Source organism: Paramisgurnus dabryanus, chromosome 8, assembly GCF_030506205.2.
Source record: "Paramisgurnus dabryanus chromosome 8, PD_genome_1.1, whole genome shotgun sequence".
Taxonomy (NCBI): domain Eukaryota; kingdom Metazoa; phylum Chordata; class Actinopteri; order Cypriniformes; family Cobitidae; genus Paramisgurnus; species Paramisgurnus dabryanus.
The window spans coordinates 12,431,138-12,452,386 of NC_133344.1; the positions used below are offsets into that span (position 1 = coordinate 12,431,138).

Below are 21,249 nucleotides of genomic sequence, written 5' to 3' on the forward strand. Positions count from 1 at the left end.
TACGTGGATCAGGGTTGACTTTTCAAAGCCCAAAATTACACACTTCACCATCGTAAGAATTTATGGATGTGGATATTGAATTTTTAGTATAGACTGTCAGTCCAGATGCAAATTATAACCCACCCTCCTGCATCATGGTGTTCTGTGGCGTAGTGGTCCATCTCTGTTCCTGGAAGAGGGTGGATAGGAGGTGGAGGCAGTGGAACGTTGGCCCAGTTGGAGCCGTTCATCTTGGTGGGCTTTGCATTTGCTTTCGTCTTCTTCTTCTTTCCACCTTTTCCACCTGCAACAAGGGGGTTCGGTTAGAGGGTGAAAAGGGAACGCCATGTTTTCACCCTAACAAGCATGATTTTGTTCACCACACGACGTGTGCCTGAAAATTCTGAATGGTAATTGAAGGCTTTGCAAAACCAGTGTCAAATTTAACTGCTTCCATTTTGCCATGTTCAACTGCACTTTCTAAATTCACTGCACACAACTGCTTTCAATGTGTTCCTGAGGTAACACAGCCATAAAAGCAATCCAACATACGCCAGGGTTCAACAGAGTAGAGAAACGCAGACTGAATAGACATTCGCCTTTCTTCTTCTATACTAAGTTACAAAATATACTTCGAATTTTACTTTGACATTCAAAGCTGAGAATATGCATACTGTAGATAGCGACCTTGCCACAATCTCACAAAAACAACTCCAACTTCAGTACATTAATGAATCACTCTTTTGTCATGATCTAATTAACAAAAACATCTAAATGTAATGGCAATCAATGCCAAATGAAGACATTTGGGACTGAGAATTGATCTATATGTGTCCTCTGCAGGCTGCATGCAGAAGCACAGAGATTTATTACTGTAAATTATTAATGCCGCTGCTGGCAAACTTGACACGATCAGCGACTGCCGCCTGTTGCCAGATCCTTCCACATAAAATAGCAGTGGCTGATGTAGCTGGACAGAGGGCCAAATGTAACTGAGGGAAAAAACCTTCTCTGGCAACATTCCCGCTGTATGGAATTCTATCTCACAGCCTTCTCTCTCTGCCAATGGCCTCTAATCGTCCCTGCCGCCTCAAAATGTTCCGATTCAGGCAACCCTGCACCCTGTGGATTCAAACATCGTGTTATTTAATACAATGCCAGGATGTTGACGTGGCTATAAAGTAAAAAATCTCAGCGAAAAGCCCTTAGTGACATTCCATTCGGAGCTTGTTTTGGACTGTGAAAAGACGAAATCTTTTCTGGATCTTAAAGGAGAAGATGGGAAATTACAGCCTGATCTCTTGGGAATTCGTAACTATTTTAAAAGGACATAAACGGAGCGAATTGTACAAAACCGTAAAATTTTTAGAAAAGCAAAATACACATTGTCATGGGGGGTAAAAGCGCATGGTACCAAAAAATACAAATTAATTCATGCGACTTTTTTATTTATACAGATTTATACAGATTATAATTATGACGTAAAAAAATCCCAATGCTATAATTTCCCCACTTTCTTAGCGTTTTAAATCCTCTAAATCTTGAAATTTGGGTCCCATGTGATGTCAGAAGGGGATTATACCGCCCCTTTATCTGCACTATCCAACCATGCCACTGCCATTTAATGCAGATATCAGCTCATTTGCATGTTAAATGACACCCAAAATGGCACATTTTTGCACACACCAACAAAGTGGCAATTTTAACTTGCTATTATAAATTATTTATGATATTTTGAGCTAAAAGTTCACATACAGTATGTACTCTGGGGACACCAAAGATTTTTTCGACATATTAAAAAAGTCTTGTTAAATGTCCCCTTTAGCAAGTGGGTAAATAAAAATGTTTTATTTTTTGTTTGTTTTATTTAAACTATTTCTTTAAGAAGAAAAAAAAGAGAAAAGGAGGCTATGCACAGCTCAGGACAGATCTGTCATACGAACTCTGACGTTTACGACGCTCTCGGCAGCAGCGCCTATTAGAACGCGTTCTCATCGCCGGGACATCGCTGACGGTGCGCTATTGTTCCGGCGAGCGAGGGAGACCGAGTGGCATTAGGAGTCTTGTGGAGGGATGAAAGTGTCAAACGAAGATGAATAAAGCATGCTAGTAATAAAAAAATAACAACAGGCTGGAGGCAGCAGTGGCTGGAGTGGAAGTGCAGTGGGGGGAAGTAATTGGGTTTCCTAATCGTTCCTCTGGGTGACGCTCGGCGTCAGCCAATAAATGGAAAGATGGCGTGATCGCTCAATCACTCGCTCACTTTCTCTCTCTCTCTCTCTCTCTCTCTCTCTGTTTGTCAAGAAGAGGGCATCAATAATGTAAACGAGTCTCTGCTGAGGACCCAGGGCAGCTCCTCAAATTGCCACCGTATGAAATGAGGAAAAGAAAGAGGCAGGGTGCCACAGTCGACTGATAAACATGAAGTCACTTCCTGACTTAGACCAGGGGTGTGATGTAGAAAACAGGTATGTTTTGCGGATTGAGTTTTATTGATGAACCAACAAGAGTTTGCTCAATACGGCCTGCTTGTACACTGAATTATAATCTAATTGTATGGTACAGTGGGAAAGGAGTAATAACAGTATTCAAAACTATTTGCTTTTAATTTGACAGCACAAAGACTATATGTGTTTTCAATGATAGGAAATGCATGCGTTTCTGATTATGACAAAAAAATATTTGTGCACCTTCATCAAATGGGTCAAATATATTTTTTTGTTTCTTTCATAATGAACCGCCACAGTTTACTAAAGCCACTTACATCTTATTTTCATCTTTGGTTTACACTTCCACTTGCTTTTTTGGGCTTTGTCTCATTTTATAGACTAATAGACTATACCATTTCGGACACTTGCAATTATTGGGCAATTTTAAAGTCACTATAAAACACTAATACATATTACAAATTAGTATTGGACATATGTAATAAAATATAATTTTGATATTAGCCACCATTTGTCTAGATTATTGTAGCTAACTATTTTCTTTTTTCCTAATATATCTCCATTATCCTTTCTCAAGATATTGAAAACTGTAATGTATCGCCAAAAACTACTGTTTTGTCCCATGTTTTGTTTGTATGTAGGGATGCGTGGGGCAAAATCTAACGCGGGGTTAGTTGTAACACGGACTGTTTACATTGTTGCACAAGGTTGAGCGTTTTGCTTTTCCGGTATTTTTTTCACGCTGTCAAAAGACGATTTCCTGCAAATTATTGGAAATGTACAATGTTTTTCCAGAGAGTCATTGATGAACGAGTGTTTTGCTGGCATGTAAGTACATTTTTTCATCATATGTTTTTCATCATTTGTCTTGTTGACTAAAACATAGCATTGTTTTAAAATAATGTCTGCAGCCCTTAGCAACATTTTTGGTGGGCTTGAAAATATTTTGACCCAGCGGGGTTAGTTGTAACGCTATGTTACAACTAACCCCTCAGCACTTACAAAAACCGCTAGCGTTAGCGTAATTCTTGCTGTTGTTTTAAATAAGCTACACACAAATGATTGCTGGCTGCCAACAAAATAAATGTGCCTGTCTTATCAAAAATCGTGTGTCAAATTAATTTTTGTTTTGCTTAAATCAGACTTTGATGCTCATTATCTCAGAATTTGATTTTGAAACTGTAGTATGGTTATTACAGACTGGGTCACATATAAAAAATGTTTTGTCATAATTGTGCTGCTTTTTCTCACATATTTAGACATTTGTATCCATTTATAATTGAAGTATTGTTAGAAAAGGGCTGGATGAATGAATACAGTGTGGATACCTGTCTATTATAGACAGATATATAAACAATATCCACTTCAAGTATATAGACAAAATAGTATTGAAATATTTGCCTGCAAACTTAATTTTTAGCAAGTGTTACAACTAACCCCCTGTCTGTTACAATGAACCCCACCTATGGGGTAAGTTGTAACGTTTGCACTTCTTTCACATTTGGTGTAATTGTCCAAGAATGGTAAGTACTAGAAACAAACTTCAAATGGTCATTTGTAGCAGAGATGTGTGTGTTGCTTGTGTAAAAATAGAATTAATCAAACTTAAATATTTTTTGAATGATTAAGGCAAAACCAAAAAGCGTTAGGTTGTGCCCCGCTCTCCCCTACTATGCATCCAATTGTCCGATCTTTTACTAGAAAGCAACCTTGAGCATGTGGAAGGTGTAATAGAAAAAAATAAACCTCTTACAGCTCTACACACACATCTTTAGTCCAGGGGCGGCGTTTGCGTATGGCAGGGTATGGCAGTTGCCATACCCTAGCAGTCAGACAAAACACCAGAAATCAACAGGCTATGAAGCTCATTAAAAATAATATTAAATATTTTCAGTAGAACATATCTGAACATTGGTACATCACTAATATGGATAATTTACGCGTGTGCTCGACTTCATGCTATAATACAGGAACCGACATGTGGATGACATCAACGTGCCGCGAGAGCGGTTTGAAAGCAAACTCTTCCCATGATTTCTCACCTCACCCTCGCGGTACTTTGATGTCATCAGCCTGTCATTCTTGCAGCGCAGCTTGAATTGTGCAGGAGGTTTCATGATGACCGCTGTTGTTATAATCTTTATTTTCGCAAGTAAATTTATTTTCGTTTTTTGTTTTAACATTCAAACAGACTCACGGTTCTCCCCCACACTCGCGCAATGCATATTGCATACATTATTCCAGACGTTATATGATTTGTTCTCTGTGGATAAATAAACATGTTCTTACACTGGGAAATTGTAGCCCAGTCGAAGTGTATTAATTATTTGCGCGCGTTTTTGAATATGGCGACTTGTGGAATAAAAACTGCACGACGACAAAAGGTAAGACTTGTTTTTGCATTTAGCCCTGTTTTACTAAGAGTTTTATTTAGTGTTTTAGTCGGTTAGCTGGCTGGGTTAACTACGTGTGCTCTATCACATCATTAAAAGTCTTTATTGTGTTTTTATAAGTGTTTATTGGCGGCTGTCATGACAAGATTTGTGAAGGGATGTTACAGTATGTTTTGATATTATCTTGTTTAAGTTTATCTGTTGCTGGAGTTGCACTTAGTTAATGACAACATTTGAAAAGCATTTTAAACAACCATGATTTCTATTTTTGTTTTTCATTTTTATTGCAAAAACTTCCGTATTGTTGTCAGTAGTGTACATCCGTGCAATTATAATATGATTTTATACAGGTTGGTGGAGTATGTACACATATGGATATAATTGTTTCATAGATTCGTTATTTAAATGGCCTTCTTGTACGAAGAATTTTTGCCATACCCTAGGTTTTCTTGAAACGCCGCCACTGCTTTAGTCTAATCCAGGGGTGTCAAACTCAAGGCCCGCGGGCCAAATCCGGCCCGCCCCCTCATTTCATCTGGCCCGCGAGAGTTTACAAATTATGTTAATTATGTGGCCCGCGAGAGTTTACAGATTATTTTATTGTTATTATAAATTTTATTTTTGCAAGTTATTTCCTATATAGATTTTTTTAGCAGCCACCAAAACTAATTTTTGTCCCGCCAAAGTCTTTTTTGTAATGTAATTATAGTGATAATGTTGATGATTGAATGAGAGAGAACGAGCAGTTCCCCGCAGGCGCGCACTACTAGAGTGGGCGTGTCTGAATGCGAACGCTGCAGCCTCTGTAGGTCGCATTTCCAGGCTGCATCAGAGGCGCGGGAAGATATTTTCAGTAGGGGGTGCGGGGTTATAGAATAGAGTAATAGAATTCTAATGTTGTTCACAAGCTCTGTATTCTGCAGACCACTCTACCTATGTCTTCTTTTTTAAAAATCACTCGCCCCTCCCATCCATAAAGTAGCCTACAGCTGAGCTGACGGGGCATACAAACTATATAGCCTATTGCAACATAGTAGAGATTCTCTGCCCAGGACGTTATTTTCCGCTACTATCCTCGGGCTGGGCCGATATAAGCATATTTTGAATCATTACTTTATTACCCCAATTGGGGAGAAAGCTATGCCATAATTAGAAATATTATGACTATATTTAGGCCAAAGTAACAAATGTCTCCAAAAAGTTACACAAATTACAAATTACAAAATGATTTGTAAAAGTTACAAAATGCAACGCGAGTCAGGTGCGGAGTCTCCTCTGGCACGCATCACGCACCGGGCATGCTGTGCGGTATGGTGGAGCTTAAGTGCATATGGAGTTTGAAGATGTAAAGAAAAAAGAAAAACATGAGAATTAACTTTGAGCAAGTTTGGAGGAAAGTCGGAGGTATGGAACCAGTTTATGTACACATATGCATTCTCACTGGTCCCAGTAGTACGCCTTTTTGTTGTCCTTTGGTTAAGTTTTTAATATTTCTAAACTCTAACATAATAACTTTATTGACATTACTCGAGTTAAGGCGATTATAGTGGTCCTTTCAATTCACGGGTTTCATTTAATTCTATTTTACACGTAAATGTAATATTTGTGTCTTTACGTTTTGTTTCACTTTGCCATGGCTCCTGCGGTGTAAAAATAAGATATTTTTCGACTTTAAAATTCCAAAATCATGTCCTAAATTGTCGGAATATATTCCAAATGGATTCATTTGAATTTATAGACGTTTAACATTAAAATCGATGCATGGGAATAATTTAGATAATTTTTTTGAAATACCTTTTAAATGTCGCATGCATGTTCCATATTGTACATATATAACTTAGTTACTTTTACGTCGTTTTAATAATTTAATTCAACCGTTTACACTTTCATTCAATAAAGCACATGTTCTGTAACATTTACAAGTGCGTTAAACACCGCAAAACAATTTGGCTATATTTTTAAATATTTTTGAAAAGATGACGAACTAGAAAATCGTTTACTGAACCTAGCTTAGCTTGGACGCATTTTTCCATCGGAATATGTTTAAAATATCAAAATGGGCCAACATATTTTGATTAAAATATATTCTAAAACCATGCTAAATTATTTTAAGAGTAGTAGACCTTCTAATATAGGCCAACCACACTCCACAGTTCATTCTTGTTCGTTTTATATGTGTTTCATTGTTGCATGCACTTTTTACGCATGCAAACTAAAATGCTATTTATATAGTGCGACCATTGTAAATCAATGCGAATCATTGTAAAAATGTATTAGCAATACATACCTTAATAACTAGTCCTCGGGAATTTTGCGTTGTGTGATTGAAAAAAATCCAAAATTCTCTTTTGAGACATTGCGAAGCTGATAGATAAACTCATTCGGCGTTCAGTATGTCGCTGTGAGTGTGCGTGCTTGTGTGTTATGCTTATGCCTATTACAGCATATCGGCTGAATGCAATCACGTCGTCAAGACAGAATCTGATAGAATCTGGCTAATACACACTGAAATAAATTAAATCATTTTAAAATTACTAAAATTATCCCTCTCTTCATCACACACCCAACATGGCATACAAAATGTCTTTGTACAGAAACAAACCAAAATCAAGAGATATTTATGAGATATAATTTTAATGTCATCGCAGTTTTAAATCTCTGCCACCAGGGGGTGCTGTAGCACCCCCAGCACCCCCACTTCCCGCGCCCCTGGGCTGCATGCGTCATCAAGACTGCCTTGTTTCAGAATATTAACAATTATAAAGTTAAATATTATTCTTTGTTTATAGTAAATAGTTGTAATATGCGTATGACTTGCGAATGTAATGGTCAGATAACTTAAATAAACCAGGCTTGATGACGCTGCCTATGCGACCTCCGCATATGGAAACGGACAGTATCTGCTCGTTCTTTCTCTCCCTCTATCGCGCACGCTCACGCGGAACCAGCAAGAAAATGTTTTCCGTCTCGTATACAGAAATGTTTCGCGATGTCCAGCTGGGATTAGTTTATTACGCGTCTATTCCCGCTAAATACGCAAACTAATGACTCATCTGAACCGATTACTTTTAATAAACGATTGAAACTATTGATCTGTAGCCTACAACACTGAACTCATGAGACGTCAGTCAATCAGACACTCAAAGCCAGGTATAAAAAAAAATCACAGCTTTTTTGTAAAGAGGGCAAGAAATGACAAGCGAGGCGGGTAGATGTGTTTAATAAATGCATAATTTTGTGGTGGAGATTGTAAAACTCTTTATTAGTATCTAAAATGCCTCTCATTTTCTGACCTGCACAATGAAGGATAACAGAACATTTTTAGTGTACTGTACTCACATACAACATGTGTTTTTGTCAGCACAATTATTTTTAAAATAATCTGTAGAATAGTTGTACTCTATACACTTTGCCTGGGCTTCTACTTTCAAAGCTAGGTATTAATTGAGTTATTAACAAAACCAATAGTAAGCAAATGCAGGGAAAATTATGCAATATACAGTAATAAAAGAGTTGATACATTCATACAGTCGTTCAAATACAACCGGCCCTTTGAGATTAACCGTAATGCTGATGTGGCCCGGGATGAAATTGAGTTTGACACCCCTGGTCTAATCCAACCTGAAGCATTGCATGCTGGGATGGTTTTTAAACCATTTTGAGGGAACTCCCATGCTGGACGTTGGCTGCTTGACCTTTACTACCTGCTTCAAAAATGTTGGTTGACAGACTAAAGCACATGGCACAGTACCATAAGCTCGGTTTGTAATTGAGAACCAACCACAGGGATCCAAATATTACTGAATCATTTTGGAAAGCAGCCCAAAACTGACCCGGAGCGAACAAATTAAGTGCATATGTTTGCTCGGAAACATGCGTAACCGGATCTATGGCCTCCTTTTTTCATTTCTATCCTCTCAATATTTTACTTTAGATGTGCATAACTTTTCAGAGTAAAACTATGATCTTTTTTATATTTTCTTCCTACATTTTGGTTGCAACAAGTGGAATATGAATCTTGAGATGGAATATTCATCAAGACCTTAAAAATGAACTAGCTTTAAGGGAATAGCTCACCCAAAAACATAAATTCTGTTATCATTTAGTCACCGGCCTTATGTATGACTTTTTGTATATATGACTATTCTGTTGAACACAAAAGCATACAGTTGACAGTACCCAGTGGCTTCCATAGTATTTATTTTCCTACTATGGGCACTGTCAACTATGCTTACTATCATTTATCAAAATAGCTTTTTTATAAAGAAAATAAAAAAAACTCATACAGTGAGTAAATGATGATACTTCATTTTGGGGTGAACTTACAGTTTAAGAAAAATATGCAATATATACAAAATATAATGCATTCAATAATAATCGATTGCATTGTATAATATCTATCTCTCTCAAATTTTAATCAGGTTGATAAATACAATACAGAGCACACATGCTATAGCATTTATCAACTTAATAAACACATCACGACTTTACATGAGGGTTAAATGAGGTCTGATTGATTTGGTTTGGTTATCTTCGCTTGAAGAGGTTGAGATGTTTGACCTAAATCTACCCTTGCAGTCCTAATTGAAGTTCATGACACACTTGGGGAAGATGCTTGGAGAGCTTCCCATCAAAAGTCTGAGACTGTGCTGGATTACAACACTGCTATGAAAGTTGATTAGAGCTGGAGAGAGGTGAGGGGCGGGGGGACGTCTCTGTGTCCTATAAATGATGAATAATTTTCACTACATGAATTTTATTGTTGCTACTGACTAGAAGAGAAAGTACTAACATAAAGAGAAAATCATCTTGAAGTATGTGTGTTTGAGAGTACAAGTTATAGTTAAAGCTATAGTTGTGAGTGGCAAATGTCCTCACTAACTTACCAACTTGTGAGGACATTTTACTGTTTAAGGCTCATAAATTGTCCAAGGCATGCTTTTAAATGACAAAATTTAATGGCATGCACGCAAAGGTCAGGTATATGGGTCTTGGAACCCGTGGGGGTCTGTGGTGGGGGTCCTTTAAATATTGTTTGAATGAAAAATAATTGCTTGGGGAAATGAAAAACAAAAATGCATTAAAGGGACACTCCACTTTTCCTGCTCCCCTAGAGTTTAAAATTCGATTTTTCCAGTTTTGGAATCCATTCAGCTGATCTCCGGGTCTGGCGCTACCATTTTTAGCATAGCTTAGCAAAATCCATTGAATCGGATTAGACCATTAGCATCACGCAAAAAAAAATAACCAAAGAGTTTCTGTATTTTTCCTATTTAAATTTGACTCTTCTGTAGTTACATCTTGTACTAAGAGAGACGGAAAATAAAAAGTTGCGATTTTCTAGGCAGATACGTCTAGGAACTATACTCTCAAACTGGCGTAATAATCAAGGACTTTGCTGCTGTAACATGGCTGCAGCAGGCGCAATGATATTATACAGTGCCCAAAAATAGTCCCCTTAGTATCTTTCAATAGCTGGGGACTATTTTTGTGCACTGCGTAATATCATTTCTATTAAAGGGAGTGTCCCTTTAACTTTTTCGCCGCCATTGACGAGATATCTCGTCAATCAAAAGAAAATGCTTCCCTGCCAATGACGAGTATTTCCGGCTTTCCGCAATACCGCTATTCTGTTAAACAAGTGGATTCTGTTAAATGAAAATACGTAATCATTATTATAACAAAAATATGTAAATCCTGTCTTAATTTGATACATGTACTGGGGTCCCTACTCCTCCTCTCTAAACATTAAAGGGTTCTTATACTGTAAAAGGTTAAAGACTTCTGATATATTGGATAGAAAATATTAGTCTAATACAAAACTATGGTTATTATATCAATAACATAGCAAAACAAATATGTTTGTGCGATATGTGTTTATAAAGAAATTGAAACCAATGATAAGGAACTCAATTTCAACCTGTGATTATGGCAAAAACACACTTGGTTGTTAACTCAAAGTTAATGATGCTGTATAAACAACCGCATGTGCAGACAAGTGAATATGAGCGAGAAATGAAGGTGGTGCAGATCTTCTTGTTTAATGTTTTGTGTACAAAAGCGTGAGACGTGAAAGCGGGAATCTAATTTCTGCATACTCTCTATAATTTTGGGTCAAACGTGTAGTGATAACAAACCAGTGTGTTTCTGCTTTAACTACAGGTTGAGTTCTTCATCATGACAGGATTTAAAATAAACCAAACAGAAACGCAAACAAAAAATATCCAATTATCCTAACTCTACTGATTATTTGGATGTTCATTTAGTGAAGTCAAATGTATTTATATAGCGCTTTTTACAATGCTGCATTGTTTCAAAGCAACTTTATATTAAAGAAAAAACACAGAAAATGGGATAATTACTAAATATATAGTATATATAATAAATATATATGGTATTATTATAAAAAAAATTAATCTAATAAAATGATATATAGATTTTTTCGAATACCAAACGTTTAGTCAGTGAATATGATAAATAACAGCGTCATATTAAACCAGACATGCATTTCCATCTTACATGGAAATGGACCTTAAAAGAGGAAAACAATTACATAAGAGTAGGAGTTTTATATTGCATGAGCAATTTGTAATACATACCATGGACAGCATTGTAAAAAGCATAGAGAAATAATAGCAACATCATTAACTCTTTCCCGCCATCGTTTTAAAAACAAGTTGCCAGCCAGCACCAGCATTTTTTACTATTTTCACAAAAGTTTAATGCCTTTCAGAAAATTATCTTCTTTAAATATATAAACAAAGAATATCTCAAATGAAAGAAAATTCCCTCTGCTTAAAAAAAAGGTTTCATCCTACCTTTATTAGTTCTTTTTGTATCACCTCTCAATCGTCGGTAGGTATAATATACCTATATAGTAGAGATAATTGCATTTTTCTGAAGGACTTTTGATGATCAAAACATACAGAGATACGAGATAACTCATCAATGGCGGGGAAAGAGTTAAGTGCACCACTCACCTACACAATTTTTACAATTTTTACCTTGTCTTTGTTGAATAATGGTAGTCTACCCGCATTCACGAAAATGCAAAAAGTGCTATACATGCTAAACATCTCAGTCTCATAGAAATTCCTCTTTTAGAAATGTCAGCCAGAAAACGGCCCAATCTGAAAAACTGATGCTTATGACATCACAGGCATCTCACTGCCCCTCCACTTTAAAATAATTGGCTACATTTTTAGAGTGGCAGCAAAGTAAGCCAATCAGTAATGAGATTGCAAGTTAAGCCAGTAGGGGGAGCCAAATAGGTGCAAAACCACTTGTTTAAAATCCCCCACCCTTAAGGAGCTATCTGAGAGAGGTTTTTAGGAAGCTTCTAAGGCATTACAGACCCAAACAAAAACTTTTTTGTCTACATGTCACATCACAGAACAAGGATAAATACCCCGTTCAATCATTCTATGTCACCTTTAACAGAATTTACGAAATGCTAAGCTAATGCTAATGCTCAGCAAGCAAACCAATGGTACGACAGCGGAAGGAACCAAAACTTCACTCATCACAGGTTAACCAAATCATCTGACTGATTGATGTATCTATTTATAATTTGTTTGATCAGCCAACCAATCGACTGGTTACATTTGTCAAACTTTATTGAGATGTAAACTACACTACCTCTCTATTGCAAAAGTCTATGTTGTATTTTACCGTATTTCAAACAGCATGATCATCTATCTCAGCTTGTTTAGATCACTCTGCTTTCTTTTAAGTTAAATAGGAGTTTCATTCAAGGCCATCACACAGCATCTGACAGCTATGAGAAACATGTATTAAAAACAAATAATATTCACAGTACACAGCATACAGGTCATGGTGCGTATACCGCGGTTAGTGGAGGTAAAAGGGAAAGGGTAGACTGAAGGAAAGATGGAGGGACTGCTGACCCCGGATCAGTGAAATACCAACCTGACAGACTGTTGCTTCGATCTGAGCTGTTGTGGGAGCTGGTTGTGCTGAAATCCTGTGATTGGTTGTGGGGCATTCTATTAGACAATCCATCAGCCAATCGGTAGTCAGGAATGAAAAGGAGTGCTAGTGGAGGCGAAGGGGAAAACAGTGGCATCAGGTGGGGGGCAAGATGGCACAAGCGCATGCAAGAACATGCAGTTAGAGCAGTAAGCGACGCACCCATCACACACACACACACACACGCACACGCACACGCACGCACGCACGCACACACACACACACATAACCCTGCGTTCAAGATGTTCCCAAATAACTGTAACTGAAATTGGGCTAACCTATTTTGACCCAGAAATTACTTGCTTATATGGCAATGTTTTATTGCCAAAATGGATTCGTGTGGATTGGTTGTGACCAACAGCAAGTTTAGTATTTATACATCAGATCTCGCCCCTTTGCTATAGAGTCAAGTGAACAATACACTACAAACTCTGTACAATACAGTATTTGATTTATCACTTAATCACGTTTAACATATCTCATTATGTCTAGTTTCTTGGCCAAGTGTCTTATTCAGAGGTTAACAACATACATTAGTGCTAATCTTCCTGGAATTAATCCTATTTGTTGCTAAGTTAAACAGATCAGTGAATCGCATTAATATGTGTGATTTACAGTAATTTTATAGGTTGAGGTCCGAATCAAAGAGGAGATGGTTTTTAATTGTGTTACAGAAAAGTCTACAATGTATCATTCTGTTCAACAGTGGAGACCGAGTTCATTAATATGGACAGCATAACTTTTTTTGGATTAAAGAATCTGAGTGCATTTATCTAAAAGCTTTTCAAAACAGAATAAATCTTATATAATGATGTAACATTCTTTTAGCCCAAAGACAATTTAAATAATAAACGCGGTGCGGTTGGTCTGAAACAAATTTAAGGGTCGTTGATTTTGTTATAGGCCAACAATACGCATTTATACTCCTCCTCTATGTCAAAACAATGTAGCATTAATACGACGTTGGTCAAATTAACGTTGATACAAACCTCAGGCAATCTCTAGAAATAGAGTAGTTGGCATTGTTTCAAATGATGGAAGGCTTTAAAAGGGAAAAAAAACACACAGACACAGACAAACAGGCGCTTGTGATGCAAACAGACGCACACACAGACCATCGGCACTTTATCTTAACTTACTGTTGTTGCAGGAGTTTTTGTCTGGCAGTGAGTAGCCCAGGTTTGCCATCTCCTGTTTGGCCTGTAGTGAGGTCTTCCACTGGGCCTCGGGCAGATCGACAGCTAGCTCGTGTATACTGTTGGAATGGAGGATCTGGGTGGTGGCGTAGGGCGTGGCCTGGGAGGCGGGACTTGGACTACCAAACCCGCCTTTTGTGGTGAAGTCGATGCTGCTGTAAATGGCTCCGTCTGACAGCATGGTGCCCGTCTTATCTCCCTGAGCACTGGGAATGCCATCTGAATTGCACATAAAAAACAAAAACGAAGAAAATTATGGAATAAAGTGTGGAAGCAAAGATAGACGAATGATGAAATAGAAAAAGAAAGAAAGAAAGAAAGAAAGAAAGAAAGAAAGAAAGACAGAAAGAAAGAAAGAAGGAAAGCAAAGAAAGAAAAAAGTAAAGTGGATGATGGATGAAGAAGAAGAGGAGGAAGATTGGTGCAGGAAAGAAAGAAAGAAAGAAAGAAAGAAAGAAAGAAAGAAAGAAGTAAAGTAGAAAAACAAAGATGGGTAGAAGGAAAGAAGGTGGATGAAGAAAGGAGGGAAGGAAAAATTGATAGAAGAAAGGAGGGAATGAAAAAATGATAGAATAAATTCAGGAACCAAAGATAGAAGGATGAAGAAGAAAAAGAAGAATATTGGTTCAGAAAAGAAAGAACCAAGAAAGAAACAAAGTAGGGAAGCAAAAATGTATGAAAGAAAAGAAAGATGGACGATGAAAGGAGATAACCAAAGATAGATGGATAAAGAAGAAGAAGAGGAAGATTGGTGCAGAAAAGAAAGAAGTGAAATAAATAAATAAATAAATTATTATCTAATAAAGAAAGAAAGAAAAAAAGAAAGAAAGTAGGGAAGCAAAGATGTATAAAAGGAAGGAACGAAGGATGACGAAAGGAGGGAAGGAAAAATTGCTAGAATAAAGTAGATAACCAAAGATAGATGGATAAAGAAAAAGAAGAGGAAGATTGGTGCAGAAAAGAAAGAAAGAAGTGAAATAAATAAATAAATGATTATCTAATAAAGAAAGAAAGAAAGTAGGGAAGCAAAGATGTATAAAAGGTAGGAAAGACGGATGACAAAAGGAGGGAAGGAAAAATTGCTAGAATAAAATAGGGAACCAAAGATAGATAGATGAAGAAGAAGAGGAAGATTAGTGCAGGAAAGAAAGAAAGAAAGAAAGAAAGAAAGAAAGAAAGAAAGAAAGAAAGAAAGTAGGGAAGCAAAGATGTATAAAAGGAAGGAAAAAAGGATGACAAAAGGAGGGAAGGAAAAATTGCTAGAATAAAATAGGGAACCAAAGATAGATAGATGAAGAAGAAGAGGAAGATTAGTGCAGGAAAGAAAGAAAGAAAGTAGGGAAGCAAAGATGTATAAAAGGCAGGAAAAAAGGATGACGAAAGGAAAAAATTGATAGAATAAAGTAGGAAACCAAAGATAGATGGATGAAGAAGAAGATGAAGATTAATGCAGGAAAGAAAGAAAGAAGGGAAATAAAGAAGGGAAGTACATATAGATAGAAAGAAAGAAGGGTGGATGAAGAAAAAGGGAAGGAAAACATTTATAGAATAAAGTAGCAAAACAAAGATAGATGGATGAAGAAGAAGAGGAAGATGGGTGCAGAAAAGAAAGAAAGAAGTGAAATAAAGAAGGGAAGCACATATAGATAGAAAGAAAGAAGGATGGATGAAGAAAGGGGGAAGGAAAAATATATAGAATAAAGTAGCAAAAAAAAGACAGATGGATGAAGAAGAAGAAGAGGAAGATTGGTGCAGAAAAGAAAGAAAGAGGTGAAATAAAGAAGGGAAGCACATATGGATAGAAAGAAAGAAAGAATGATGGATGAAGAAAGGGGGAAGGAAAAATATATAGAATGAAGTAGAGAAACATAGATAGATGGATGAAGAAGAAGAAGATGAAGATTGGTGCATGAAAGAAAGAAGTGAAATAAAGAAGGGAAGCACATATTGAAAGAAAGAAGGATGGATGAAGAAAGGGGGGAGGAAAAATATTTAAAATAAAGTAGAGAAACATAGATAGATGGAAGAAGAAGAAGAGGAAGATTGGTGCAGAAAAGAAAGAAAGAAGTGAAATAAAGACGAAAAGCACATATGGATAGAAAGAAAGAAAGAAGGGTGGATGAAGAAAGGGGGAAGAAAAAATATATAGAATAAAGTAGGACATCAAAGATAGATGGATGAAGAAGAAGAGGAAGATTGGTGCAGAAAAGAAAGAAAGAAGTGAAATAAAGAAGGGAAGCACATATGGATAGAAAGAAAGAAGGGTGAATGAAGAAAAAGGGAAAGAAAACATTTATAGAATAAAGTAGCAAAACAAAGACAGATGGATGAAGAAGAAGAGGAAGATTGGTGCAGGAGGATTGGTCCTTTCTCCATCCATCCATCTTTGCTTTCCTTCTTTCTTTCTTTTCTTTCTATTCTTTCTTTCTTTCTATCTTTCTTTCATCTTCGACTCAACTTCTCTGTGCACTTTCCCTCATATTATTGGAGGAGAAATAAACTCTGCATATGTGTGTAGTGAAGGGAAAATGATATACAGCATCTGCATCTGCAGAACTCAGTCTGTGTCTGTCCTTCACGACTCACTGCTCGACCACTATCTCCCCATCTCACACACCCCAACTCTCTCTCTCTCTCTCTCTCTCTCTCTCTCTCTCTCTCTCTCTCTCTCTCTCTCTCTCTCTCTCTCTCTCTCTCTCATACTTCGTCTGTCTGACAGTGGGTCAGAACAGCAGCTATTAGTCTCGGCATGACAGCAGGATGCGGGTGGCGATATAGGTCTGTCTCCAGCGCATGATGAATAAATGTGTGTCCAAGCACGGGCGATGTAATATGCATATGGGTGTACATCTTTCAGACATCACCACGACAAGCCGAATAATTCATGCTTCAGAAATATAAAAGGACAACTTTGGTGTCTTTTACTGTATGGCTTAAAATAATAGTTAAAAAACATTTTGGGGTACAGCAATACTGTCAAAACGTTTAAATGATGAGCAAACAATTTTTATTTTCGGGTGATAACCCTGCACTAGTGGTTTAATAGATTAAACAGCTATCAAGTTTTCAAGTCAGAATTTACCGTGTACACTGAAGTGGCCGACTGACTCTGAATTACATCACTAAATCTTTCTGAAAGCTGTTTAATTTTTTACACTTGATTAAATTAAACCAACACTGACGGTTTTATCAATTCAACATGTCCTACATTCCTAGACAATGTAGCAATGTGTCTGACAGCATATTCACCTCCACGGCCAAAGTTGTTGATGTCATTGGGTCCAGAACCGCTGTTAACAGGGAGACTGGTGCCCGGCCAGGAGTCGGCGAGCCACGGGTACCCAGAATCACTGCCGTTTAGCAAACCAGGCCGACTATGGGAAGAATAAAACAATCATTTAAGACTTTGTTTGACTAATAATTTTGATTCAGATTGACTCATATCAAATCAATGATTAACTTAAAAGGGCAAGTTTAAGAAAATCAATATCTAGCTGATGAAATATTTACACAAGAGCACAATTAGAAAGAAACATTTAATGAAATGTAATAACTTTAATGAACAATTTAATAAAAATCAGGCTGTTTTTAACAACCCGAATGGATTAAGGGAAGTTGGATTGTAAAGTACATATGCATAGAGAATCCCACACCAGCATTATGCCCCTATGTAATGAGTTTTTGATTTGGTGCCTGTCACAAAGTAAGATTTTATGACGTACGATAGAAAAGTAAGGAATTAAACACATGAGAGTCTGAAGGGGGTCCAAATAAAGACATAGGGCTCTATCTTACACCCGGCGTAATGCAGCGCAATGCGCGGCGAAAGTGTCTTTTGCTAGTTTCAACCCTGCGAAATTATCATTTTCATGTTTAGCACCATGTTGTTTAAATAGCAAATGCTTTTGCACCCATGGGCGTTCTGGTCTGAAAACGAGGTGTGTTCAGGCGCATTGTTGGCGCGTTGCTATTTTGAGGCAACTAAAATATACTACGCCATTGACCAACAAAAACCTGCTCTAAAGTCTGAAGTCAATGGCGCAATATGTTTTTTTGTTATTTAATGAGCGTGCAGTAATATGCGCCTATAAACGGGACGACAACGCGGGTTTGCTTATCACATACATGAATGCACAGCAGCACAAAAATGCTTTTAAATATGAAATATTAAAGGATTGAATGTAAAAGATTATTATTGAGTCTCTTGGACATAAATGAGGAGTAATTATGAGACGTTAGAAGACAAAAAGAGCTGCTTCACCTGCAGCCTGCTAAGTAAATAAATGCTTTGCTTTAAACAATTGCATCTGTTTTTAAATGTTTTTTTTAATGCTACCTCACAGATTTATTGTATATGATTACTCTGTACCTGTGGATATGGTGAGATGAGAAACATTTTTAAGTAATGCTTAAAAGAAACTAATGACGCTGTCCAAGTGCTGAAACGTGCGGAGAGCCGTTTGTAAATTCTTTATCTCCTGTTTGTTACAAATAAAGTTTTTTACAGTACAAACCTTTTCTTACATACTTGTAAATAATTTTTTTGATGATATTGGATAGCCATACATTTACAGCAATTAAAAGCCTGCTTTTTTACTTCCATGACTAAATGAAAACGGGTTTTAAAGGTTTAAAAAAAAACAATTTCAATACAAGTGAAAAACAACACAATTATTTAACATTAATCTTAAACTGGGGATCTTCTTCCTCTGCTTAGTTTTTCAGTTTACAAAGTCTGTCATCTAAACAGGGATTAGACATAGCGCCAGAGCAACTGGCTTTTAAAGGGGATGAGAGCTGTGACTCTCATTGGTTTACTGCACGTTACGCCCAAAATACTCCCATTACAATAGGACCTACGCTTTTCGACCATGCGCTCGGCGCAAAAAACATTTTTCCCGTCGTTAAATTAGCAAAAGTGGATTCGGACACGCCCATTTAGACGTTGCGCTGTGCGCTTTAGACAATGCGCTTAGATCATTAAAATAGGGCCCAATGGCTGTGTGTGTGGTTTAACCTGCTGAGCAGAGCAAACTAAAGTGTTTGTTATTCTCATAACGCTTAAAGAGTAACTAAACCCCTGATCAGAGCCTGACTCCACCCACTGCACTGAAAAAAATGATTCACTGAATTTAATAATTTTTTTAAGGTAAGTGGTTGCAATCAATTTATTTAAGCTACATTTAAACAAAAGTTTTATATTTTAGTTTACTTTACTAATCTTTTTTGTTAAACTGTAGCTTAAATAAATTGATTGCAACCACTTACCTTAAAAAAAACTGATTAAATTCAATGAATCATTTTTTTCAGTGTGGCAATATTTGAGAAGAAAAAAGTGGGCGAACATAGGAGGAAACGAACTGGTATGAAAATAAAGTAAAATTACTTAATATAACATTTTTTTATTATGCATTATGCATTTGCTCTACTACTGCGCTACTGTATAAAGGAGCACAAATAAACCTATAATATAAAAAAGATGCTGTGCTTGCCTTGCCTACTGTACACTCCGGGCTTTGGTGAAAGCAATCTTTTTTTTTTTTTGTATGAAAATCACCTTCCTTTTGTACACAATCACACATTGTTAGGCTCACAAACGGCTTCTTCCGCTCGTGTGTTTTATGATACACTCCTGCACACATTTGACTATACTGTGTATACAATACCACAGATTGGAGGTTTAATTTAACAGGTGTCGTGTGTCTTCCCCAGGGGTGTGTGTGTGTGTGGCATCATTAAGACTTTAACCTGTCAGGGGTGAGTGCTGGGTGCTTTTACCATCACTTTACTCTGCAATCACCTCTCTGATGCCCGTTGCCATGGGCAACAGATGCCAACGGGAGCCCAATTCCAACATCCCGATTGGGTTTTTACTCCCATTCCTTCATTAAAGTGACACTGCAAAATGGCTGTTTTTCTCATACGAATAAACATCTGTCGGAAGATGAATGGAGGGATTGTAACAATAGAGTAATGGAAACCGAGTGGAGAGGTGGATGAATAAAGCGTTCAAGGACATTTTTTTGGCCGCTTTCTCTGTGGTTGCTTTCATTGCTGTTAGAGATTGCATGAAAGAGGACGGATTTCAAAATTCAAACATTTATTTGTGCTTATTTGTGCTCCTTTATACAATAGCTTAGTAGTAGAGCAAATGCATAATGCATAATACACAATGCATACAAAGCTATTAAGTAATTTAACTTATCCTTTCCTGATAAAATATATACATCCATTTCTTTTTGTCAGTCCATACTACCCCCCCCCCTCCCCCCAATATGCAACTAAATTTACCCTCAGGGGTCTTAAGTCCCCAGGCTCGGGGAGGAGTGTGTGCTTTAAGGCCGGGGGCAATATGCTGGCATCAGCAATGTAGCAACCAGTCGCTCTCTAAGCCACAGGTTTTAATAAGAACCAAGCAGAGGTCTTGATCTGATCCATGGGTGGGTGAACTGACAGAATAAAAGCCCCCCGATGTGGCAGCTGAATGCCAAAACATGCCCTCGGGAAGGAACGAGTCATTCAAATTGATGGCTCCTCCTCAGACACTCACTTCTCATAGTGGTTATATGACAAGTGCCCTCTCACCATCAATCCTGTGCCCTCTCACCTCTTACTAAACACCCCTCCTGTGTACCATCAGCTTTTTTACTATAGCTGTTTGCTTTTGTTTGTTTTCCGTGAACTCTTTTGTGACAATGTAAGCAAGGCATTGTGGGCTGAAAATAATAATATCCAATGATATAATAGTCAACCATGTCACAATTAAATACAAATGTATAAAAATACACAATATTTCAGATCAGATTATGGAGGTAAATGTTACATTTTAATTTAAAAATAAAGAATTATGGATCCCATGGATGCAAACCCGCCTAGCCGGCACCCTCGGGGATCATTTGTAAGAACGGGTGATGATGATGTTGACAGTGGTAACGTCGGCCCCGTCCTTGCATTCATCTTCCCTGCACCAGATGATTAGATTGAGAAATATCATTTTAGCGGGGATATTTCTGCCCCGCAAATCACAGGGAGCAGGGCCAAGGGCCTCATCCCAACCCTGACACTGAATTCCTCTCCTCGACAGGAGCCCAACGTGGCCTTGAGAAGGAAGACATTCGATCTAGCTCCATTCTTCCCTGCCACGCGTGCCACTGTGAAATACAACCTAGCAGCGCGTCTGTGAGGATCGCCGTAAACAAGTCAGGCGAGCAATATTAATCCCGATACTACTATATAAATCAGCCG

General features: G+C 37.5%; 1 protein-coding gene across 6 annotated transcripts in view; it reads right to left on the reverse strand.

Annotated features, from left to right (window-relative positions):
- The window catches only part of robo2 (roundabout, axon guidance receptor, homolog 2 (Drosophila)), a 460,836-nt gene that overhangs the window by 12,175 nt on the left and 427,412 nt on the right, over positions 1-21,249 (reverse strand). For 4 of the 6 annotated variants that reach the window (XM_065280534.2, XM_073815545.1, XM_065280533.2 and 1 more), the window contains 4 exons: positions 17,254-17,378; positions 13,948-14,223; positions 12,749-12,874; positions 124-283 (listed from right to left, as the gene is read on the reverse strand). In XM_065280534.2, the coding sequence (XP_065136606.1) occupies positions 124-283; positions 12,749-12,874; positions 13,948-14,223; positions 17,254-17,378 (687 nt within the window). The remainder of the gene's footprint in view (positions 1-123; positions 284-12,748; positions 12,875-13,947; positions 14,224-17,253; positions 17,379-21,249) is intronic. The other 2 variants (XM_065280537.2, XM_065280539.2) reach the window with 1 other exon arrangement.